This window comes from Nuphar pumila, chromosome 15 (genome assembly GCF_984573655.1).
Source record: "Nuphar pumila chromosome 15, dmNupPumi1.hap1.1, whole genome shotgun sequence".
Taxonomy (NCBI): domain Eukaryota; kingdom Viridiplantae; phylum Streptophyta; class Magnoliopsida; order Nymphaeales; family Nymphaeaceae; genus Nuphar; species Nuphar pumila.
In genome coordinates this window covers 3,809,661-3,835,413 of record NC_143263.1, presented here as the reverse complement: position 1 = coordinate 3,835,413, position 25,753 = coordinate 3,809,661, and the positions used below count along the sequence as shown (strand labels likewise).

Genomic DNA, 25,753 nt, shown 5'->3' with positions numbered 1-25,753 from the left:
ATCATTGTAAACATTAGAACTGTCGGTGTCATTTTCGGATTTTCCTCATCAATCGATGGCGTATTTCCGGATAAGATAAGAAGCTCGAAAAACCCACTGCGCCCAAAAGAGGGAAAAAAAGGGAAGGAATTCTCATGGTCATGGCGACGGCCTCCGCAGCACCGGTTGCACCCGCGATCTCGCCATCGAAAATTTCGAAAATTGCATCCCTGCCACCTCTCCCCTCTCAATGCACTGCCCCACCGTCGCGATCCGGCGGGCTCCGGCGAGAGAATGGCCGTGGTTGGAGCGCGAAGATCTGCAGGAGGGAGCTTCTGAAGGGGGTCGGGATCCTCTGGGCGATGTGGAAGCTTCCGGAAGCTTCGGAGGCCAGGGAGGTGGAGGTGGGCTCGTACCTTCCGCCTTCCTCTTCCGACCCTTCCTTCGTTGTGTTCAAAGCCAGCCCCAAAGACACCCCCGCTCTCCGTGCCGGTAATTGCCTCTCTCTCTCTCATGTGAGAAAGGTCTTTTATACCCATGTCTTTTTGCTATTATGACTTTCATTTTTTTGCTTTTTTTAATTTAACATAAGGTTTTGTAATCATTAATCTGCTGATGGTTGAAGTTGAAGGGTGGGAAACGAATTGGGTATGGGCTGGATGGCCGAGGGTTGATTTCGGGTAAAGGTTTAAAACATGTGCTTTGTATGTGAAAAAACACAAATGGATTGGATTAGATATGAATCAAATATGGATACGAGAGAAAATGTCTATCTGAATCCAAGTCCAATGAGAACCCGATCGTGCAAGTCCAAACCCGAGAGGAACGCATTAGGGTTTTATCTTGAAATCCACATCTAAGATGAAAAAAAAATGATCTGGATCTGATGCCCAACTGGATTCGATCCATTTGTTTTGATTTTTCTGATATATAGCCGATGTGAAATGTCGCAATAGAGTAGAAATTGTTCTAAAATTAAAAATAAAATATTGAGATATTTTCACAACATCACGATATTTTGAAACAGCTGATGTATTCAAGAAACTCACGATATCTGTGACTACGGCCACAATTGGGTCCATTTAGCTAAATGGTCAAAGCTGCTTTGGGATTTCACTACCAGTCATTATTTTCCGATAATATCACGATATTTTCAAAATCTTGGCAAAATTTGTGACCATAGTTGAAGCTAAAAATATGGAGTCTGCATGGTTGCAGGGAATGTGGAGCCCTATGAGTTCATCCTCCCACCAACATGGAAGCAAACAAGAGTCGCAAACATCTTATCAGGCAACTACTGCCAGCCCAAGTGTGCAGAGCCATGGGTTGAGGTCAAGTTCGAAGACGATAAACAGGGCAAGGTTCAGGTGGTGGCCTCCCCACTGATACGCCTCACCAACAAGCCCAATGCCACCATTGAAGACATTGGCAGCCCGGAGAAACTAATCGCCTCTCTCGGCCAATTCGTCACCGGCAACACCTTCGATCCTGATGAACTCGTCGAGAGCTCGGTCGAGCAGCGCAATGGACAAACAGTAAGCACCATGCCACATTCAGCTCCCATTGTTCATCTAAGCTAGCAAGCCAGGTTGAGTCAATGCACGCTGGTTTCACCCAGCATCAGACCAAAGTTAGGGAGAAATGTTATTTGCTCCTTATCTTGTCTGATTATATTACCCAAGCAATGGAGGCTTATTCTCCAATTGCCCTACTCCATTATTGGGTACCATACACAAAACAAGACAAGGAAAACACTGATTCTGTATAAAGTTTAGTCAGGAATCAGCATGAGCTGCACTGGGTTGTGAATTGTACCATAAACTCAGGCAAGCCCTCAGGAGACTCTGGTAGACAATCTAAGATGAGTACAGAGCTAGCAGGTCTATGAGACACAACATGGTGCAAGCAGGCCTGGATAAGGCGAGTGTTTTAATTAGGAAACATGATCTCTAAAAACTGTATTTTGTAATTGCAGTATTATACATACGTGCTGGAGACGCCTTACGCATCCACCGGTGCACACAATCTGGCAAAGGCTACTGCAAAGGGGAACACTGTAGTCCTGTTTGTTGCAAGCGCTAATGATAAGCAATGGCCAACCTCTCAGAAAATTCTCAAAGAGATTGTAGATTCTTTCAATGTATAACTTCTAAGCAAAAGAGTAAACAACAAATGAATTTGTCATCAGAAATTTCCTTGTGTTCTACTTCAAGATGATGTGCTCAACATTCATATACTACATTAGACAACAAAAGGCCTACATTTAGTGTACTATTTCTAATCGATCGATGCTGCCTATGTGATCGAGGCGACGAGTTCTTAAAAGGAAGCATGCAGGAATAAGTAACATACTTCACACCGTCTACCAGCACAACAACAAGGATCCGGGAGAAAGGCTTTGGGGAAGACATCATATTACCATTGTCCCCCGTCTCTCTTGGATCCAGCAGTACAGACACAACCATGGATGAGGAGGCCGAATTGCTCCCTGCAAAGGTGCCTTCTTTGTTAGTATGCTTTGAGTGATCTGAAGTACTGTTACGAAGTGTTTTGCCTGGAAGCGGAATCGCCCTTGGGTAGAGGAACCTTCTATTCTTTATCATGCCAGAGCTGGAGTGATTGGCATGGTTGTGGTTTGTAGAAGAACTAGATACCCTTGATGAGGCAGAGGAAATTATTGTGGTTGGGTTCTTGGTTGTTGCCGGAGACACTTCAAACCGGAAAACCTCCCTGCATGTGCCTGAGCTTAAAACTCGTCCTGATGGAATAAAAGTGATGGTTAGAAATTGAGAAATGAAGCTGCCAATACGCGTATATTCAAAACTAGGCATCAGCATCAACTACGGTACCAGACTAACAGACATGCAACGCCAGTAGTTTCTCAAGTTAAAGACAAAAGGTCAAGAAAATCACTTAATCCTGATCAAAGAGAGTTACCTTTAAAGCATCTAGGTGATGGTGAATTGGGCGATTTTGCTTGTTTCTTTGTTGCATGCATAACCAACAATCTTCATCATTGTACATTCATAATTTAAAGTCTAAATAAATGTCTGGATCATTTATCTTTGTCACATACTTCATGTTAATAAATGCAACAGTACTGCTTTGATCTTTGCAGAACCTTCAAGATATAGGCATGTTTAACCATCTCTCTCTCTCTCTCTCTCTCTCTCTCTCTCTCTCTCTCTCTCTCTCTCTCTCTCACACACACACACACACACACACACACACACACACACAAGCGCGCACACGAGGTACATAGCTCAAGTGAAGAATCCATTTACTCCCATGTAGTTTCCAGTAGATAGCCTTGGCCACTTGGGACTATGCTTCATCGTCGTTTGCAATAATGCAACCAATGGGGCCTCTGACAAAAGAACAATCTCATACGGTATAGCTGCCCGCTACCAGGTTGGTTAAGCCACAAGCTGACACATTTTCCTCCACATCCAGCAGTTACACATTATTCTAAACCACTCAGGTTAATAAATCCTATTATAGTGGAAATTTGCTCCTTCAGGGGCATAATTCATAGTCCGTCACAAGGTTGTCAAACTAGGAAGCAAAAGCAAGAAACGATATGAGAAGCGGAAGCGAGAAGCCAGCATTTTAAAAATTATAGGAAGCAAGGAAGCAATTTGAAAGCAAAATGAGAATTGAAAAAGAAGTGATATGAGAATCAAATGGAAAGCGAAATAGCAATTGAATAAAACTAAAATAAAATAACTAATTTTAAATTTCATATATTTTTAGTATAAGAATTTACATTATATTAAAATCTCGAAATGATGATTACCAATTTAAAGATAGCACATGAGAAGTGAGTGAGAAGCATGAGAGAAAGCACATAGAAAACATGAAAAGAAGCGCAAGAAGACATATAGAAAGCATAGACGACATATGTGGAAAGTTATATGAGAAGCGTGAGAGAATCAAGATTCCTATCACGTTTTGGAAGTAAGGAGTATCGCGCAAACAAAGTGAGTTTCTGGGAAGTGTGCTTCCCACCTATCTAAGAAGCTTCTGGTAAATCTGGTCCATCACGTGACGATGATCCACAGCTTTCTTGCACAAGGAGCTCATTGTATGTACATTTAACTCCCACCACTGGGATGAATGAAGCAACAGCTACAAAATGTTTTCCTCCACATCCTATTCAGCCATAATCAACAGAGAAAAAAAATTGCCAGAATACATAAAAAAACTTCTAGCAGTTTCAAACTCTATCCCTGCAATCTCCTAACTATCGTACTAGATACCTTTCATTGATCATTATTTCACCCACAGCACCTTATAGATTCTAAGGTCCCCGTAATGTAACATCATCACATAAGCCAACCTGCCAAGGTTCAAACTCAAGTCAATGATGCAGCCTACAAATCTTGTTTGTGGGTTTCTTCCCCTCAAAAAAATTAGACCAAGTGCACATACGTTTTAGGTAAGTTCAGATGTCAGATGCAAGCTTCATCAACAAAAGGACATTTAGTAAACGAGGTCCTTTAAGTAAAGGAGTCCCCCGCCCTTCTACACCTTAGTGGCTCCGAACTACCTTACTTATATGTAGACTTCTTTTGGTAAAGGAACCAAGCTTTACAAAACCAAGCCATATAAATATGCTGTTAGTGGGGGTATGTTGTACAACTATATAAGTAAAAAAGGATGAAATGTTCCTTTATGGTCTAGGATTGCAATTAGACAGCCAAATAAATAACTCATAAGAAAATAAAGTGTCTGACTGTAGATACCACAAATCTGGAAACCCACTATCATTAGAATTTTGTTCACTATTATATATATCTTCTCCAAGAGAGGAATGGACAAACAGAACCCACAAAGCCAGCCCCATGTAGTTGGGATAAGGCTTCATGATGATGTATCTCGGTATCTCAGAAGTTAGAAGCCCTAGTGTTTCTAAAGAGTCGTGTATATCAAATTTAGATCTTTTCCAAGTGAACGACCATGCAAAGCAAAAGAAAATCTAAATCTTCAGATTAAGATGCACGGATTACATGGAAGCTATTGGATCAGCTTCAGATCCCCAAGCAAAACATTTTCTTAGATATTGTTGAGACTGATAGAGATCACCTTTTTTTTTACGAAAGAATATAGGTGACTATAATCACAACACAAGCATGAATTATATACACGACACACCCCAATTTAAAGAAACCCAAAAGAACAAAGGCTCAAGAGAAAGGATATCTAGATGAACTTAATTCGTAAGTCAGCAAGAGGTCATTATCTTCACACTTGATGCATGTCAAAAGTGGATCTACTAGTTAAATGTATTTATACATTCCCAGTTCAAGGATTAAAACCCTTGCTTCCTATATACAAAGAATTTTTAAAAATTTCAACCAAACTATCACAGGGCTGATGTGGCAAAAGATCAAGGAGGCCTGGATTGTGCATTTTGCAGCACTTGCAGGATATAAGATCACACAAAAGGTTAATATGATTCATGGGTTATATCAAGCTTGTTACATGTGACTAGGCGCTTCATAATACTAATAGAAATTTAAAGTCGTAACTATTAGAAATCAATGTGGCAGACATACAATTGGGTTTAGCTTCACACTAATGAGCTTAGTTACTAGAAAAAGCAAAATTCTAAGACATGTTTTACTAATACAAAATGCACAACTATTTACAAAGTACAGAAAGAACCATCATATAAGATAAGTAGAGAAGCATAATAAACCATGAGAACCATATGAAATAGGAAGAGAAGCAAAGGAAACCCCAATTGCATTTCATTAATTGAGCAAATAGAAAAATGATCTCATTTAAGCAAAACAGAAGCTATGACTGGAAAAAAAAATCTCATTCAAACATAAAAATCAGCCTACAATTTTTTATTGTAAGTCTGGAAATGAAACTCAAAGTTGGTTGCCAAACAGATTATATATATATATATACATATATATATATATATATGTGAACAATTTGGATTTCACCCTGTCCTACAAGTGGGCAGATATTTTGTTTTGTCATGCACTAGCAACTTCTTAACTTGAATGGGATCCTCACTAAGCTCAAGTTAACATCTGTCTTACGTACTCTTAAAAAAAAGCCTCAAGATAACGTTAAGTAAAAGGAACAATCTGGACCAGAAAAACCTCTACAAGTTTCCATAACAATGAATACTACAATTGTGGCATATATTGGCAGAAGCATTATTTTTGTTATGCATACAATGGATAATTTCCCTGATGGAGAAAAGGCTATCCCTTTGACGGGAACTATCCCAGTGCCACCAATGTAATCAAATACAAGAGTGTGCTCAATATAAAGACCACTAAGGGTTACACAGTTACAAGAGAGAGCACACAAACACAAAGCCACTTAAGGCAATACAAAAGAGCCACTAAGAGCTGATACAAGATCACAACAGGCAGCACAGTCACAGCCCACTAAAGGGGCAAGAAAATACAAGTAAAAAATAAATAAATATTTTATTGATTTAATGCTTAAGAAAAACATCTAAAATGGGGAAGAGAAGTCCCTTGTATATACAAGAGGCTGTATATGAATGCTTTGAACCTCACCGAGGACATGGCGTTGGATAGAAATGATTGGAGGAAAAGGATTCATGTGGAAGACCCAAAATGAATTTCTTTTTTTGGTTCATATCGCTGACCCCAATTGTTTTGGGATGAAGGGGTAGTTGTTGTTGTTGTTGTTTGTTGTAATGCTTAAGAAAAACATCTAAAATGGGGAAGAGAAGTCCCTTGTATATACAAGAGGCTGTATATACAAGAGGAAGAGAGCTGAAGAAGGGCTCAACTAGCCGTTAGACCTAGCTAAGGGCTAGAGAAACAATGACAGAAATGCTCCTAATGGGCATTTCAATCCACAAAAAAATACAAAATAATAAAACGAAAACTACATAAAATAACCTAAAATACTCTCTCTCTCTCTCTCTCTCTATATATATATATATATATATATATATATTTATATATATATATATTTATATATATTTATATTTAACAACCTACAGGTTTCCAGCCAATCCCAGTAACCAATGGCACTGGAAAACACTAGAGAGTCTCATAGATGAGATACACCCAGCCAATCCCACTAACCATGGCACTGGAAAACACTCATAGATGATCTCTCTCTCTCTCTCTCTCTCTCTCTCTCTCTCTCTCTCTCTCTCTCTCTCTCTCTCTCTCGATGGGTGTGCATGTGTGTGTGTGTGTGTGCATGCGTGTGTCGCTTGGAGAAGGGGGCTTGAGGGTGAGAAGCTCTAGATTAAAACGATATTGTATGAAAACAGATAAAGTAGAAACAACTGCAACAAGATAATTGTCGGTACCTGAAATTCCTTCACGGAACCATTGTTGGAGTGGTCCATCAAATGATGAAGCTGTATTTTGGCTATCCACATAATCATCACCGGCACTAGAAGCCAGAGCTCTCTGATGCTCAGCTGGACTCCTATAAAGTTTATAAAGTCCATCCTTATCCTTTCCTGATACTGGAACAGGCAATGCCGGTGGCATGTCACTGGTGATTGCCACACCATTCTTTCCAGATTCTGTATCAACAGGCACGGCGCCCTTGCCAACAGTTTCCCTGGACGTGGATTTTAAGGACTCCACGGATCTCTCACTGGCAAGAACAGATTGAATTATCAACTGCCCATCAATCTGGACAAGCTTGTCATTCCGTGGGACATATAGTGAAGCAACCAGAGAGTCATTAGTATTCCCATGATGGACATGCCCATTAGAACCAGAGAACGGCAGTGAACTGCACTTCTTACAATGTCCTGATGGATCTAACTTATTCTCTCTCCCCGTCCTCATACATCTGTTTATATATACCTCTCTCAAGTAATTCATACCATCTCCACCTTCTGTTCCATTCACATGTTCAATACCTGTGAGAATTCTTCCTTTTAATCTACTTTCAAACTCAGAATCAACGTAATCTAATCTACCAGGAATAGTGTCCTTGTTTCTTCCATACATGAAACTGAAAACTGAAAACAGACCGCCGGAATACATCAAGAAAATGAAAAAACAAAGCAAGGTCACGCTTGCGACTTTCTTACTGACTTTCCCGGACTTCTCAGCAATTTTGCTAGAATTCGCCTTTGAGGACGACTTCCTTGCCTTTGGTGCTGATATTGGTTGCTGTGTCTTCAGCCTTGGGATTGGAACTAACGGAGCTTGGGATCCGGGAGGAAATGCAATTCCATGCTGAGGATTCAAAGCATAAGGCGAGCAAGGAATCCAGGGGAAACTCAACGGAGCAAATTGTGGTGGTGGCTGGACATTCGGTTGTGGGTACACACCACACAACTGTTGCCGTAAACAAGCATTTTCGGCTGTAATGCAAGCGATCCTACTATTCAACTCTGCAATGGTAGAACTCATAGACCTCACCTTGTCTTCCAACTCCTCCACATAGTGCTTTTTCCGCTGCCGTGAAAGCTGAGCGCTTTCTCTGTTCCGCACGAGCCTAGCCTTCCTCTTCTCCTCCTCTTCGTCCACCTGCCGGAAAGCCGTAGAAGAATCCACCTCCACAGAGCAATCCGGCCTCCGAAATTTATCTCGAGGATTCAAAACCAAATCCTCTCCTTTCTCCTTCTTCCTTTTCCCGACACTCTTATCGGGATCATTCTCCAACAGAGGAACATACTCCACAGAGTCAAAGACCCTTCGATCGCCTCCAATACCAGATAATTCTGGCGAAGAAGATGGACAATTCCTGGAATTCACATCCGTATGATCCAACGCATCGCCGAAACCCGATGCGAAGCTTCCTTCGCTCGAGCACCTGGATTCCGGCGACGGCGAGGCGCTCTCCGACTTAAAAACCACAGAGACCGTCGATCCACCGAGATCCGACGGCGCATGAGGACTCCCTACCGCAGAAACCTCCGATCGCGAAGAATCGCGCACGTCGGAGCCAGAAACCGCCGGATTGGAGTCCGGAGAGGGCTTTGAATCGCCTGAATCCAACCACGATGAAGAGAAACCGTTCTCTGAGAGCCCTACGTCGTCCTCTGGGGTCACAAGGAGGTCGTCCAGATCGAAATCCAAGCCGCCGTCGTCTTCGAGCCATAGCTCCCCCGCCGGAGACTCAGTGAACTCGAGATCCAGTGGGTTCTCGGCAAGGAAGCCCCGATCGGAAAGAAGGAATTCCAGGGGCTCGGACGCCATTGGGAGGAGGAGAACAAACCCTAAACCCCAAAAATTTTCCGATCATTTTCTCGTTATAACGACCCTTCCTTTCTTTTTTTCCAAAGGAAGGACGCTTCTGACGGGAAAAGAGCGAAAATATAATAATAATAATAATAATAATAAAATTTTATTGATTGATTGAAATTATTTAAATATTATTACTTAAAACTCATAAAAAATGATTGTACTTTGCGACAAAAATGACATATTTTTTAAATAAAATTTAAGAAGTTGATCTTTTGATTAAAATATTTTTAGGATCTTTTTAACTTTTGCACCTATCATTTTTTGTGTGAATTTAGGTAGTATACTAATTTTCTTTGTTTTCAGTAAAAATGTCTTAGGCACCACTTCAATCGATGATTAATCTCCATCATCCTCTCAAAAACCAGTTTATGATAAATCCCCTAGTAGTGTAGGTGTGTTGGATTTTGCCGTCACTTAAGGAGCCACCACTTGACGACAGAGAATGGCTGAGTTTTATGATGAAAACTCGAACCTCAAAACCTCGTAAATACTTGAGTTATCGTACATTAAAAATTTATCAAAATTACATAGAATAAGTGCAAGTGAACTTTCTTTTAAACTCGAACCGACAAATATCGCAAATACTTAAGTTACCTTGCATAAAAAATATAATAATGTCACGTAAAAAAATTTGCAATTTTTTTTAACTTAAACCGACAAACCTCGCAACTACTTGAGTTACCTTGCATAAAAATGTCATAATATCGCATAAAAAATCTATGTTTTTTTTTACTCGAATCGACAAACTTCGCAAATACTTGAGTTACCTCTCATAAACAATTTACGAAATTTACATAAAATAAGTGTGAGGAAACTTTCTTTTAAACTCTCGAATCCTCAAACATCGTAGATACCTTAGTTACTTCGCATAAAAAAAAATTAATTGGCATAAAAAATTTGCGGTCTTTTTTAACTTGAACCGACAAACTACGTAAATACTTGAGTTACTTTGCATAAAAAATATAATAACATCACATAAAAAATATATGATTTTTTTTTCAAACTCGAACCTCCAAATTGCGTAAATACCTCAATTACTTCATATAAAACAATCAGAAATACGCATAAAAAAAAGCTATGAAATTTCTTTTAAACTTGAACATCCAAATCTCGCAAATAGATTAGTTATCTCGCATAAAAAATGTACTAAATTCATATAAAATATGTGTGAGTGAACTTTCTTTTAAACTTGAACCTCCAAACATCGTAAATACCTAACTTAATCCGCATAAAAATATAGACAATTCGCATAAAAAGTAAGTGAACTGTCTTTTAAACTTGAACTGACTCTTGGGATCTCCCATGTTATATAAATAGTAGCAGCCACAACTTCGCATATTCTAGGGCTCGCATTATCATGATATTCTTGTATAATTTAATGTTTTCTTTATGGTCCCCAAAATAATTTGGGAGTTATTTTTGGTGTTTCGATGACCTTTTTCAGCATTATGGCGACTGGAAACCATGAATTATGTAAACGTTTTGAAACGTGGAGAGAGAGGGCCACACCATCATCGTCTTTGCCTCAACATTGTCTGAAACAAAGATTTTTAGATGTTTTCCACATAAAATGCAAGATGATTTTTTTTTAATTCAAACCTCGAAAATACTTAAGTTACCTCGCATAAAAAAACATAATAACATCGTATAAAAAATTTGCAATTTTTTTTTAACTCGAACCTATAAACTTCCAAAATACTTGAGTTACCTCAAATAAAAAATATAATAATGTCGCATAAAAATTTTGTGTTTTTTTTAACTTGAACTAACAAACCTAAAAAATACTTGAGTTACCTCACCTAAAAAATGTAATAACATCGCATAAAATTTTTATATTTTTTTAAAAAAACCGAACTCACAAACCTCACAAATACTTAAGTTACCTCACATAAACAATTTATGAAATTCACATAAAATAAGTGTGAGAGAACTTTCTTTTAAACTCTTGAACCTCTAAACATTGCAAATACTTAAGTTACTTTGCATAAAAAATCCTAAATTGGCATAAAAAATTTATAATTTTTTTTAAACTCGAACCGATAAACTACGCAAATACCTGAATTACTTTGCATAAACACTATAATAACATCACATAAAAAAACTGTGAAATTTCTTTCAAGCTCGAACCTCAAAACTGCACAAATACCTGAGTTACTTCAGATAAAAAAATAAAAAATATGAATAAAAAAATAAAAAATATTAATAAAAAAGGTATAAAATTTCTTTTAAACTCGAACATCCGAATCTCGTAAATAGTTGAGTTACCTCACATAAAAAATTTACTAAATTCACATAAAATATGTGCGAGTGAAATTTCTTTTAAACTTGAACATCCAAATATCGCAAATACTTGATTTACTTTACTTAAAAAATATAGACAATTTGCATAAAAAATATGCGAACTATCTTTTAAACTCGAACCAACTCTTGGGCTCCTCTATGTTATATAAATAGTAGTGGCCAAGACATCACATATTCTAGGGCTCGTATTCTAATGTTATTCTTGCATAATATAAGATTTTCTTTGTGGTCTCCAAAATAATTCGACAACCATTTTTTGCGTTCTGACGACCTTTTATGATGTTATGGCTACTAAGAACCATATGTCTGTGAACTACGTCATTCTTCTTTCATTGTACCATGAAGTATGTGAACCTCTTGAAACTTTGAGAGAGAGGGTTACACCCTCATCGTTTTTGCCTCAACAGTGATAGAAACAGAGGTTTTTAGACGTTTACCACAGAAAATGCAAGCAAAAATTTTCGTCACTCCGTAAGAAGTAGCCACAAACACCAGCCGAAAAGAAACTCAAGTATTTTATGTGAATTTTGTAAATTGTTTATGCAAAGTAACTTAAGTATTTGAGAGGTTTGTCGATTCGAGTTTAAAAAAAATCACAGATTTTTTATGCGACGTTATTATATTTTTTATTTGAGGTAACTCAAGTATTTGCGAGGTTTGTCGATTCGATTTAAATAAATTTGCAGATTTTTTATGTGATGTTATTACATTTTTTATGCGAGGTAACTTAAGTATCTGAGATGTTTGTCGGTTTGAGGTTAAAAGGAAGTTTGCTTGCACTTATTTTATGTGAATTTGATAAATTTTTAATGTGTGATAACAAAGGTATTTACGAGGTTTTGAGGTTCTAGTTTTCATCAAAAAACCTAGTCCATTCTCGACCGCCAAGTGGTGGCGCCTCCAATCATGGCAGAATTTGTCATACTCACACCAACAGGAGATCCACCGTAGACTGATTTTTGACAGGGTGATGAAAATTAAGCATCGGCTAATGCGGCGGTTGTCAGCGATGACGACGAATAAGATATTTTCGGTGAAAACAAGAAATTTGCATTGAAAGCGATGTGTAAAGGCTAAAAAGGTCTTAAAAATAACAATATTTATAATTTTAAACAACAAAAGAATTTTTAAAATTTCAAGGTCTTTAGGAAACGGGGGGTCATTTTTCATAAAACTAAAATCTCACTCATTTTTGGATCGGGTCGGACCATCGAGGTTAGATGTAGCTCGAGTCGTTTGACTCGAGTTGCATTTTACAATCAAGTCTTGAGAAGAACTCATCCACATGTACAGGTCTTTTTTTCGTAAAATTCATTCTTTTTCATTTAGTTTTTTTTTTTAAATGATGAAGAAAAACACCCAACAAGAACCACCCGCCTCCCTGCAAGGTAAAACACTGAGTTGAAGACATGGCCACCTAACCTTACATGCCTCAACTGTGATAAAGCAAGGGTAGCCTCTATGAGCCAACGGGATTTGATCCTGGGCCTTCAGCTTGACACAGGATCCCATTGATCACTTCGGTAACCAAGTTGATGGTTCATTTCTTGTTTAGTTAAGAAAATAGTTCCAGTGAAGATGCTCAACTTGGTTGATAGGAGCTATCAGTGCACGTCTCCTTGTGGTGGGACGTTCAAAACCCAGTGGTATGTTGAATAATAACCGGTGGAGTCTGCCTAACCCCAGCTTGCCTTTAAAAAAAAAATGCTCATCTTGATTTGTTGAGTACTGTTGTGGTCACCAGATCACTAGTCTTGCCGGTCGTAACTGTGCACTTGGATTTGCCTAATGGATCCAGTTAAGTTTTGAGATCAGAAGTTGGGGTCCAGTTTTGAGAAATGTGGACCCAACAAGACAGCCTCCTTGACTTATGGATCCAACACTTGACTCTCTTTCCTTCAGGAGGTGGAAAATTAGTCCATGAAATAATTTGAGTTGGATTTGGTGCACAAATAAACAAAGATGATGCCCCATCCCTTTGCAAGAATCGTGCAGATGGGCCCCACTAAACATGCTAACTTGGAGTGTCAAAGGATCGGACCCCAACAAAAATGGTCCGGTATGGACTAGGATCTGACTAAAAGGCATTGGTATCGGATCTGAATCTGGGCCATAGGCGGAGCTTGGGGGCGGGGCAGGACTGGGCTGTAGCCCAGTCCTGCCTCCCGAAACAGTTAATTTTTTTTTTTAAAAGCCCAGTCCTAGGCCAACCTTGATTCCATATGAAATAGATTTTTATCCATTTTTTTAGCCCAGTCCTAACCCAGCCCAGCCCTGACTGCAGCAAATAGTTTGATTTGTCCATATGAAATAGACTTTTATTAATAATTGTAGCCATTTTTTATTTTATCTCAAAAAAAATTTTTTTGGGGGCGCTGCCCCCCGAACCCCCAACTACCAACAACAACAAACAACAACAACAACTACGCCTTCATCCCAAAACAATTGGGGTCAGCGATATGAACCAAAAAAGAAATTCATTTTGGGTCTTCCACATGAATCCTTTTCCTCCAATCATTTCTATCCAATGCCATGTCCTCGGTGAGGTTCAAAGCATTCATATCCTTTCCTATCATCTCCATCAAAGTCTTCCTAGGCCTACCCCGACCTCTTTTAACTAATATATTTTTCCATTTCTCCAACCTTCTAACTGGAGCATCATTAGGCCTTCGCTGAATATGTCCAAACCACCGTAAACGATTCTCTCGCATCTTATTTTCAATGAGTGCAACACCTACCTTCTTACGTATCTCCTCGTTCCGAACCCCCAACTACCAAACCAGTTTTTTTTTTCCTACACCCCTGGCCCAGACCCACGTCTGCATCAGAGAGGTGTTCTACAGCCGACTAGTATCACATTTTTGTTCATTACATCGCATTGGGAGAGAGGCTTCGCGCATAGTTTCCGGTAGAGAAAACCCTTTTGAAGCATTGTAAACGTACCCTAAGGGTGCATTTAAATCCATTCGTGCATCGGATGGGAGGATCTTGATTCTCAGATTTGAGTTAAGGACCTCAAATTTAAGGCCTGTCAACTGTAGAGCCCAACAGCAGATGGTGGGTGATCAGGTGCAGCAGCACAGTAAAGTGTGCAATGACATTGCACCTGACCTCTCATTTGTTGCATCAGAACAGCAACAACTGGGGGCTCAGCTTGTCTGGTAGAAGCAGCTAGTGCACGTCACCTTGTGTTGGGACGTTGCAGGTTCAAAAACCCAATGGTATGGTTGTATAACTGGTAGGGGTCTGCCAAACCCCTGCTTGCCTTTTTAAAAAAAAAAGAACTGCACTTAGTGGATCATAAAAGGGGAATATGTGCTATTTAAAAGGTGTCTCACCCTCTTTTGTTTCTGACAGCCTTTTTTTACGAGAAGGAACAAAAAGAGAGGCTGGAACAAGATGCCTATGCAGAATACCTGAAAAGAGCAAGCACTGACTCTTTTTATGTCATGATTCATCAATATCTGTGAAGATTAGAAGATCAAATACCAAACACAGTATACTCTTTCAGCAATTATGGCACATTTGTACTCTCTCTCTCTCTCTCATTTAGTAATGCACGGTGTCCTGTTAAAAGACTGTTAGGGTATTTAAGGCAATCATTCAACCTATGTTTGTGGCCTAAAGAAACATGCAATTACTTATAAAAGGGCTTGCATTGAATACAATATGATCATTGCTTTCCTTCACAAGACCACAACCTATATATTTATTAAATAAAGAATATAAAAGGACATGCAGTTTCAGCTGCAATGCTTCAAATGTTATCATGGTCCTACCAAATACCTTATTAAACCTTAACTTTCAAGGGAAACTGCAACCCACCTCACAAAAATTATTCACTTTTCAAGCTTTTAGGTAGTGAACCATGAGTATTTTTTTGGATGTGAAAACAACCACTCCTGTACACCCACGTGCAGGATTAGGTGGTACCTTGGAATTTAGTTAAAAGAAGCAGATTATTTAAAAAAAAAGTGTTCTACCCTATGCACCAGGCATCAAGATGGTTGGACACTTGATTTTATATGCCAACAGCAGGCTACTACTCTCTCTCTCTCTCTTGATTTTATATGCCAACAGCAGGCTACTACTCTCTCTCTCTCTCTCTCTCTCTCTCTCTCTCTCTCTGCGTGTGTATATATAATATATATATAGAGAGAGATGGGCTTAACAGTGGACGACGTGTCGTCCACTGTTAATGGACGTGCACCCGCCGCTGATCGCACACATGATTTAAACAAAGAAAACTCTTTAGCGGCAGTTCTTGATAAAAGCAGATTTCCACCTAATGTTTAACCACCGTTGATTGGGCATCCATTAATACACCCAGTCGCATGCGTGTTGGGGAAATGAAAACCTACTAAATGAAATATGCTATTGGATTTTCATGAATGTTGGTGTTTTTCTTTTAATTCTGACCGTACAGATGTGATCTATATGCTTGTTTGCATAGGAATCACTTCTTGAAACATTTGAGATTTTTATAAGGTTTAAAAAATCAACATCCTACAATTTTCATAAAATTTTGAAGCTCCAAATACCATTTTTTCATTTAAAATGCATGATCTAAATGTCGATTTCCTGAACACATCTATGGGGGTCGGAATTTCGAAAAAAACACCAAAAATCCACTATCATGTTTCATCTAGTAGGTTTTGTATTTCGTATTATATACACACACACACACGTTTACCAGGTAGAAAGAACAGAAGGCAGGAAAAACAGAGCATGTTGTGCAAAATTGCAAACTGCTCTACAGAGCAATACCAGGATTATCAAACCACCAAAATGAGCAGTCCAGAATTTGGTGAGCTTCATCATCCGTGATGAAGCAACGTTCTTGTCAGTCCTTCAGAAACAATATGGAGCTAGCAGAATCATGCATGGAGACCCATACCCAAGGAGAAAAAGGAAAAAAAAGAAGCAAATGAATGATCCATGAAAGGAAGAAAATATACATAAAAACAATTAAAAAATGGAACTGGTAGAACCCAACCCACGAAGCAACATTTACTTCAACGCAGGCATTTTCACAACTGTTTAAATTCTTCAATGAGGAATCTAGGTGCACAAAACTATGGTTCAAGCCATCGAGCCATTTTTTCTGTATTAATGGCTCAAAATTATCTTTGCCCTGCAGTGTCAAATTAGTAAACAGCACTCTGTTTTCACAGGGAAGGGATCGGTTCACAGAAGAATTTCTGTCAGAAAATATGCACATCAGCGTGAGAGAATGTGAGAGTTTCATAATCCTTTTTCTCAACTTAATGAGGCATAGTCACACAGTGCTTCAAGCACGAGGGCACATGGCTTTTACCACAAGGGCCCCTATCAGGGAGTGAAAACCAATTGGATAAATTCCACCCTAGATCAGCAGGTAGGCTAGAAGAAACAAACAAACATGGATTAAGCACAGACAAACATCACAGATATATAAAGAGCACCATTACATACACAAGAATATGGAGATTGCTGACCAAAATATGGGGTGGAGAGCAATCATGCACTCATAGTAATACAAGAATAAATAACTACTTCATATACATTAGCAGGTAAAATCTATATGTTTCATTTTTTATGAAAATGTAAAGCCTGTAAACTCATCCAGAGCAACCTGTTTTCTAAACTTAACAAGTACTGCTGTATGACAGTTTCTGCAACATCACCAGGTTATCTAAACTGAATGGCAATAGCACAATGTGAATTACTATCAGTTTGGTCTTTAAGAGCTCAAGTTGATCAATGTCGTAACTTTCAAGGATTGTTGGAGAAGTCCTAGACCTATAGCCAATAACCACTGGTTTTTCTATTTTTCAAAAACTAATAAGAGGGCTTCAAAAATCATCGGTCCACAATGTACCAAATTTTCAAGAACCAAAAGGTCATATATTTTCCTAAGAAAAATATGATCCAAGGTGTATTTCCTACCAAACAAAACATATGAACACATGTGAGGTCAGGCTGAGTGGATGCAACTTGCATCTACGATTTCCTAACTAGATTGTACATACAGCAGCAACATGAAAAGACAAAAATAAAATAAAATAAGTTGTCACTTTTTCAGATTTTTGACATCCCTTTGGGTTGCAAGTACCACAAACATTTTGTGGATTCAGATGGTGCCCATTGAAAATAAATGAATGGTGGCTTATTTCTATGCAGTGGACCAGGGGAATGGCCCCATGGTGTGGACATATGAATGTGACGCTCCGAACCTGCCTTGACCAAGCCTACTAAGCTCTGTCCGGTTGTGGCTTGGTTCATTTTTAGGTTGAGAGTTGAGACACACATTATAAGAACTTGACCTGCCAGGTATGACCGGGGTTTGGGCAAAATGAATAGGTAATTTATTGATACAGTTTTACCTGAAATTTCATGGCAGATACTGCCTTTTCTGAAATTTCTGGATAAAATACAAAATAGTGCTGGCTAACATGAGCATATTTGTCATCCTCAAATTAATCCATTCCTACTTATAACACTTTTACATGATTAATGATCTATCATCAAAATATGTTCCCGAACTAATATAACAGATGTCTGGAATCTCCAGAATCCAGATTGAAATAGTTCAACACAATGAGTATTCTTTTTCCAGCTTTCATTGCAGCTAAAAGCAGAGTCATTATGTTATGCAAAATATCGTTCTACTTTCTCCATCACCAAGACCCAAAAATACAGCTGCGGCCATACTGCTTTACTTGCCTTTATTTACTACCACAAGCTTTAAACTAAAAACCATATGCAGATTTTCATAATGGTGGTATTCCCTATCCAACCACTTTCTATTCACTAGAACAATGAGGAAGCTGATGCCAGATGCAACAATTGTGCTTGGTCACAAATTTTCCAGAAAAGGATAGCTTACTGCTTTATAATTGGTTTCTCTCATACATTTTTACATGTGAATTCTTAATTCCAGCCAGCTTATGGTAAGAAATAAGATTCAACACACCTATTTAGCTAGATGTTAACTATATCCACTACCCTTGTGCCTGTATCCCATCGTAGGATCTTCTAAATCACATCTAGAGGCTCAACTAATAAAAAATGTGCAACTTCCATAAGCTCTTGCAATAAGAAAAAATTAGATTTAAAACTTGCAAAATGCTTGACCAAAGACCCACTTCTCAGCCTGCTAACTTCAATAGTGCTTCTTTAACTCCTGACTTCTCAACTAGCATCCATAGGCATCTCAAAACTAAGTAATTGTTTGTGTTCGTTACACCACAACCACACAAACATCATTGTTTCGTATCCAAGGGCAATGTATATTCAAGGACAAAATACAACAGCATTTTTCAAGTATAAGATTGCCACAAACACATATCTGAAAACCAAGCTTTTAGAAAGAGATATGGAACACCTATTCATGAAATTGGCAGCAGCAACCTATGAAAGTACAATATACAATAGCTAAATGCATGTAAAAGCACGCATGAAACTCTAAAACTTCACCTCTAGAATCTCATGCACTGAACATTCAAAGATAATGCTAAAACTAAACATAGATTATAAATAATAGCTCGAGTAAATTCAAACATGGAAGCACCATCACCTTCTACTGGAAACCTCTACTAAGGACATGGTTGCATGCCTACAGGCATACATACAGAATGCCTGCATATTTCCACCATAGTCTATCTGCATATCTATTACACATGCACAGATAGCGTGGTTAAGTGCATGTATCAGATGTCAGCACACATATACATCACTCATTAGGCATCAAGGACCTTACCTCCATATGTACAACATCAAAAGTCCTAAACATGAAAATATATACTCAGAACGGTTGCAACTGATATGCTCCCATATCAAAAATTTATGATGTGACTAAATCCAAACAGGTATTACAGATTTTTATGCCCATATATGTCGTGTACCAGCTAACCGCAGAAAATGGGCATGGGCTGGGTATTCTCTAGTAGTTCAAGTTCCCAGTTCTCTTCTCCAGGGAAGACTGTCCGCTTGTTCTGAATTCAATAAGCATGACAAAGGAGAAAAAAGGAACAAGAGATAAATAAAGGAGAAATAACTTGAAAGTATTCTAACATTTCAAATAAGAAAGGGAAAAAGAAGCACACTACATGGCATAAGTGACAAAATTGAGGGAAAAAGAGAGTTGACATAAGCCACATTCAACAGACCTCTCCTAGTTAAAAGAAAAAAATCCAAATAATTCCCGAAAGCGATTTTAAACAGAAACTTAGGTCATTTCTTGAATTGATTCAACAAAAAAGTAGGTTGGGCTTCAATCAATGTTAAGAAACAAAGCATCATACAGTCAACTTCCATCTCTTCAGCTCATGATAAAAAATGAACTCTAAGCCAACCGACTTTCAATTGATAGAAACACTTTAGTGCTAAACTAACAAGTTTACCAGTGAAGATGACTACAAATCAAGAGAGAGAGAGAGAGAGAAGCATTAGGAACAACTAATCAGCAACTTCATCTCTTTCAAATCCACCCACAAAGGGATAGACGATTCTATGAACAACAACAAGATACAGAAAAAAATCATGAATCAGATTCAGAGCCCGACTCTCTTTCACCCTGACGATCAGTACTCAATTCCCTAAACAAAAGACCAAATTAATCACCCTTTGTTCATCAATCCCCTACTCTCCGAATTGAAAACCCAACTCAATTTGCCCATAATCATCGGTACCAAACTCCCCCAATCGAATGCCCAATAAAATTTCTCTCCCATCATCAACACCCAATGCCCTCCCTTCTCAGATTCAGAGGAAGAAAAAAAAAACAGAAAAGCCAGAACTCAATTTACACTACAATCAACAAAACAAGGTACCGACACCACCAACGAGCGTCAATCATCCCCCGTTGGGAACAAAGTCAGCATCTTTCTCGGGGGCGTCCCCGTGGTCGAATCCGACCCAAATTCATCCACCTCGCCCCCCAACTCCCTCATCTTCCCCATCACTACCCCCACCCCTCCTCCCGATGGCACCACCCTATGGACAGCCTGGTGCCGAGGCAAGTACCTATGATCGAACCCCCCCGGGAACCCGGCAGAAGGTGGCGTCAACGGCCCTCCGATGAAGTGGTGGTGGTGAGCAGCAGCAGAGGGGTGGATTCCGACGGGCAAGAAGGGGACAAGGTGGTGGGGCGGAATCGGGGTGGAGGCGAAGAGGTGATCGCAGGCAGAGGGTGGGCCAGCGGGGGCTCCGCCACCTCCGGCGTCCCCGCCGGACAACCCCTGCATCCTCTTGAGGTAGAGGCGGTACTTCTGGAGGTGGCTGGCGACGTTCTCCCTGGTGAGGCCGTCGACGTTCATCAGCTGCATGATGGTCTTGGGCACGGCGTTCTTGATGCCCAGATGGGCGACGGCGTCGACGAATCGCTTGTGCAGCTGGGGAGTCCAGACGAGGCGCGGCCGCTTCAGGGTGCGGGCGGGTTCGTCACCGGCTCCGGCCGAAGATTCGAAGTCGTCGTCCGGCTGGGTCGCCGGTGCGGACGCCGGAGGAGGCGGAGGCCGAGATGGGGAGGTGGTGGAGATGTCGAAGGCAGCAGCGAGGTCGGGGGTGATTAGGGTTTGGGAGAGGGGCATGAGCTCATCGTGGGAGGGGAGCTCCTCCTCCCAGTGGGCGAACCAGGAGGCGTCGTCTCTCATGTGTGAGCTAGAGTGGGCTCGCTGGGTAGGTTCGGTGGATTCTGGTCGGAGCTACAGACTGGCTTGGTGGTGGTAGTTCATTTCATTTGGGAGAGGAGGGAGCAGATCCCGTCAGACGTCTGCTTCTGTGTGTTTTAAGGGAGGGAGGATCTGGGGTGGCTTCATATTGATTGGATTACCCCTCACGATTTTGCAGAATGTCAGATTCTGTTTATGGGGATTTTGTGATCTGACCATATTGTCCTTCTTTTGTTCTTTAGTTGGGCATTTGGAGATCCATTGTGGAGTTCAATTTGATTTTTCTTCATGTTTGTTGATCAGGGATCTGATCCATGTCTTTAATGGGACTTGGACATATACACACCAATGTTATGGGCTCGAGTGGGCTCTCTCTCTGTCTCTCTCTGTGTGTGCCTGCTAGCCCAAACTCAACCCAGACCAACCTGCATCAAGACATTTTGGTATAGCATGAAACATGACCCAAAGACCCAAAAAAATCATTTAAACGAAAAGTTGAAGGTGAATGAGACCAGGACGTGGTTTTAATTGGTATTGTAGAGGGCATCACTGGTCAACGAATTTATCAGTTCATGGTTTCACTGAAGTCATGAAGGGTATATTGGTCATTTATGAAATGTGATAACTAGATACATTTTCCTCCAAATGAGTCTGCTTTTCATTAGTTTATTTATTATTGGTTGATTGGATAATTTTTATTGTTTAAAGTATTTTAGTTGTCAATAAATACATGAAAATATGAGAGATCCGAGGAGTATGGAAAGGAGGAGGAAGTAGGGATGGCAGTGGGGCGGGGCGGGGCGGGGGACAAGGTCTCCACCCCCGCCCCGCCTCAAGATTTTATCCTCCACCCCCGCCCCCGCCCCCGCCCCGCCTCCGTGACGGGGATGGATTTTATCCTCCACCCCCGCCTTCATCCCCGTTTCATGTCCTCCATCCCCGGTTATGAGGCGGGGCGGGGCGGGGTTGGGGCGGGGATCGGGGAAAAGTGCATGTCCATCCCCGCTTCCACCCCCGGACGGGGATGGATTTTAACCTTCATCCCCACCTCCATCCCCGTTTCATACCCTTCATCCCCGGTCCAAGCAGGGCGAGGTGGGGCGGTTCCACTGCCATCCCTAGGAGGAAGGGGAAAATATACCTTTATGGACATTTATACTACTAATAAATGATTTTGAGTTAAAAGCAATGTTAAATGTCAACTCTATACTTAGACAACTTGAACATCACATTTATTTAGGCTTTTCTATTTTCTTTTTTCCTTTTTAATGCGTATTTGATCCCCTGTGGGTGGTAGTAGGAAAGGCAGTGGACCGGGGGACAACGGGTCCGCCCCGCCCCGTTTAGACCGTGGATGAAAGGCATGAAAAGGGGATGGAGGCGGGGATAAAGGTTAAAATTTATCCCCGTGCGGGGATGGAGGCAGGGATGGACTTACCTTCCCCCCACCCAGCTTCGTCCCCTTCCAATCCCCACCTTGCCCTGTCCGGCTCTGTCACCATTTTAAAGTTTGTTTTTTTCTCTTATTTTATTTTTTATAAATATATTTTATAAAAACATTTTAGTGAATGGATTCAAGGCAGAATCGGCTTCTATTCTCTTTAAATTCAACAAAAAATGGGCTGATTTTTTTTTAAAGGCCCAAATCCACCCCTACGTCTATTTTAACAACATTTATCTTAAGTTAAGTTTTGCAGTTAAGAAAAATTAGTTGATAAGGGCATGTAAAAAGCCAAGCTTTGGGTGTTAATGGGCTTTGCTTTTGGCACTTTTGAATTGACTTGCCTTGTGGAAAGTGGGGGGTTACAGAAGCTTGTAATGGGCTAAGATTGGTAGGACCAAGCCCATTTCATTATATAGTTTTCACAAAAACATGTATATGGGTGGGCCTCAAAGTTCTAAATTGGGATACATCAAGGTTGATTAAACAATTTCTAGGTCATGATAATAAATTCTAAAGATTTAAAAGATTTAAAGGGAGTTTACTCTGCCTTCTCATAAATCCTTTTTCTTTTTATTAACAAGAATAAATCACCTGTATCCTTCAAGGTAATTTTTGGGTGAGGGCTTTCTTCAGAGATGTTTTTAAAAATTTATTTTCCTTGAGAAAATCTCAAAAGCTATGAATAATAAGAATGATAGAAACTAATAGGTTTTATAATATTTTTCTCGCAAAAAATAAAGAAACAATTTAAAATAAATAAATATAAAAATTTTGTTTTTTTTTTTAAATCTCAATAATATCTCAACAAAAAATCATGATAGTTTAGGTTCTGACAATATTTTGAAAATCTTGAAAAAATATCGACTGACCTTGAAATACCAATATTATTGTGATATTTTCAAAATAACAAAGATATCAATGTTCATGACGTTGACTACGGTCATGTTCCGGTATTTGCAATGTAAAACTCCTTGAAGTACCCACTCTCTAACTCACTAGAAAAGTCTCTCCATCCATCACCAACGGGAGAAGCTAATGCACTTCACCTTGTGTTGGGACGTTGCAGGTTCAAAACCCAATGGTAAAGTTGTATAATTGGTAGGGATCTGCCAAACCCCAACTTGCCTTTCAAAAAGAAAAAAAAAGTCTTCAACCCTTTGGTGAGGTGCACACCGTGAGTCGATTTCAGCGTAAACGACTTAAGCCGACTCACCTAGCCAGGTGTGCAGAGTCCCTTTGGGCTTCTGATGAGACTTAAGATACAAATGATAAAATGACGTTAGCTTAGTATTTGTGTGCATAGACTTGGCCTGGACTTTATTGGACCGAACAAAAATCTGTTAATAGTTACCTCTAATAATCATCATTTATTTACATCAAGGTTATTATTAAAAAGCTTAAAAGCGCATGTCAGTGTGGATTTTCGCCACCAGATTCAACTGCACATGGATATATTTAACATGTTCCATTTAGTGCCTCTCTCTCTCTCTCTCTCTATCTATCTATCTATATATATATATATATATATATATATAACATGTAGGTGCATGATCTCTTTTGAATATGACCAAAACAAACTCGTGCCGAGCATCCATCGCACGCATGATGGACGCTCTCGTAGATGCATGATCACTTTCAAACATGACCAAAATGAACTTGCACGGACACGTGTGATGGACGCTCCATGCGTGGTTCCACCAAAGAAGACCTTTAGCGGTGACCTTTTGTCGCCGCTAAAGCTCTTGTTTGGTGGAAACAAGCGCAGAGTGTCCATCATGCATGTTTGTTTTAGTCATGTTTAAAAGCGATCATGCACCTATATATATATATATATATATATATATATATAGAGAGAGAGAGAGAGAGTTGCATGTGAAAAGCTTTTTATAATTACATTTTGGTGCAATTAATATTATAATATTTGAATTTATTGGTTTAGAGCATGTTGTTCTAAAGTAAATTAACTGTGATAATCTATATATAATGGTTTTTTTATTAATCTTATTATTTATAACAGTTCAATTTACTAAAAATGGAAAAAGTGATAGCTGCAGATGTGTTCGACATGGTTGACTAGCTAGGAAATGACATTTGGATCATGTTTTTTTATGCTTTGAATATTTATGAAAATCTTAGATTTTTTATTTTTTAAACCTTATAAAACCTACCTGAATCACTCCAAGAGTCTATTTGTATAAAATCAACTTTGAATACAACTGTATGGTCAGATTTAAGAAAAATAAGAAAAAAAAACCTTAAAAAGCCCAGTAACGTTTGGTAGCTACCACCTACTCACTAAAAATGTGCATGCAATGGTACTAATTTTCTTATGCCAGAGATAGTTTTCAATGATTCAATCTACAATTTTGTTCAATACCATCATTTTCTTCTGTCAAGATGAAAATATTTGTGTTTCTTAATTTCTATTCAAAAAATGATCGTACTATATGGCAAAAATGACATGCTTCTTGAAATACCTTCAAAATTATCAAATTTGTCTATTGTCCAAAATCGCAATTAGCGTTATTTTTATGACCTTTTTAGTCCTCGTACTTATCATTTTCGGTGTGAATTGTCTTTGTTTTCATCAAAACTACAACCTCACAAATACCCAAGTTACTGGTATTAAAAATTTACCAAATTCACATAAATTAAATGCGAGCGAACTTTCTTTTAAACTAAAACCGACAAACATCGCAAATATTTGAGTTACTTTGCATAAAAAGTTTTTAAATTCGCATAAAAAATCAATAATTTTTTTATTCGAACCAACAAATAGCGCAAATACTTGAGTTACCCAGCATAAAAACTGTAATAACATTGCATAAAAAATCTGAGATTTATTTTTTAACTCGAAAAGACAAACATCGCAAATACTTGAGTTCGCATAAAAAATATAGTAATATCGCATAAAAAAACTATGGTTTTTTTTTAACTCAAACTAACAAACATCATAAATACTTAAATTACCTCGCATAAAAAATGTAATAACATCGCATAAAAAATATGTAAATGTTTTTTTTAACTCTAACCGACAAACATCGCAAATAATTGGGTTACCTCGCATAAAAAATATGTAGTTTTTTTTAACTGAAACCGACAAACCTCGTAAATACTTGAGTTACCTCACATAAAAAATGTAATAACGTCAC

General features: G+C 39.1%; 3 protein-coding genes across 4 annotated transcripts; 1 reads left to right on the top strand and 2 right to left on the bottom strand.

The window, feature by feature from the left end:
* Window positions 1-110: 110 nt before the first annotated feature.
* Window positions 111-2,170, top strand: LOC149814176 (psbP domain-containing protein 6, chloroplastic-like). Its single transcript, XM_089990225.1, has 3 exons — window positions 111-471; window positions 1,198-1,514; window positions 1,955-2,170. The coding sequence occupies exons 1-3, from the start codon at window positions 135-137 to the stop codon at window positions 2,123-2,125; spliced, it is 825 nt and encodes a 274-aa protein (XP_089846351.1). The 5' UTR covers window positions 111-134; the 3' UTR covers window positions 2,126-2,170.
* On the bottom strand, window positions 2,101-9,237 carry LOC149814175 (bZIP transcription factor 17-like). 2 transcript variants are annotated; one of them, XM_089990224.1, is made up of 2 exons: window positions 7,301-9,226; window positions 2,101-3,534 (listed from the first exon to the last, which is right to left on the bottom strand). In XM_089990224.1, exons 1-2 carry the CDS (start codon window positions 9,153-9,155, stop codon window positions 3,530-3,532), a joined length of 1,860 nt encoding a protein of 619 aa, XP_089846350.1. In that variant the 5' UTR covers window positions 9,156-9,226; the 3' UTR covers window positions 2,101-3,529. The 2 variants fall into 2 exon arrangements, with proteins under 2 accessions (XP_089846350.1, XP_089846349.1); XM_089990223.1 differs by having other exon boundaries at window positions 2,144-2,737; window positions 7,301-9,237.
* A 10,549-nt stretch (window positions 9,238-19,786) lies between these two features.
* On the bottom strand, window positions 19,787-21,239 carry LOC149814174 (transcription factor MYBC1-like). The gene has a single exon (XM_089989394.1). It carries the CDS (start codon window positions 21,137-21,139, stop codon window positions 20,336-20,338), a length of 804 nt encoding a protein of 267 aa, XP_089845520.1. The 5' UTR covers window positions 21,140-21,239; the 3' UTR covers window positions 19,787-20,335.
* Between the last annotated feature and the right edge of the window lie 4,514 nt (window positions 21,240-25,753).

Coding starts and splice junctions, on each gene's coding strand:
- LOC149814176 (XM_089990225.1), top strand. CDS start 135: ATGGTCATGGCGACGGCCTCCGCAGCACCGGTTGCACCCGCGATCTCG. Junction 472..1,197: donor CACCCCCGCTCTCCGTGCCG/GTAATTGCCTCT, acceptor GCATGGTTGCAG/GGAATGTGGAGCCCTATGAG. Junction 1,515..1,954: donor AGCAGCGCAATGGACAAACA/GTAAGCACCATG, acceptor TTGTAATTGCAG/TATTATACATACGTGCTGGA.
- LOC149814175 (XM_089990223.1), bottom strand. CDS start 9,155: ATGGCGTCCGAGCCCCTGGAATTCCTTCTTTCCGATCGGGGCTTCCTT. Junction 2,738..7,300: donor GTTCCGTGAAGGAATTTCAG/GTACCGACAATT, acceptor TTATTCCATCAG/GACGAGTTTTAAGCTCAGGC.
- LOC149814174 (XM_089989394.1), bottom strand. CDS start 21,139: ATGAGAGACGACGCCTCCTGGTTCGCCCACTGGGAGGAGGAGCTCCCC.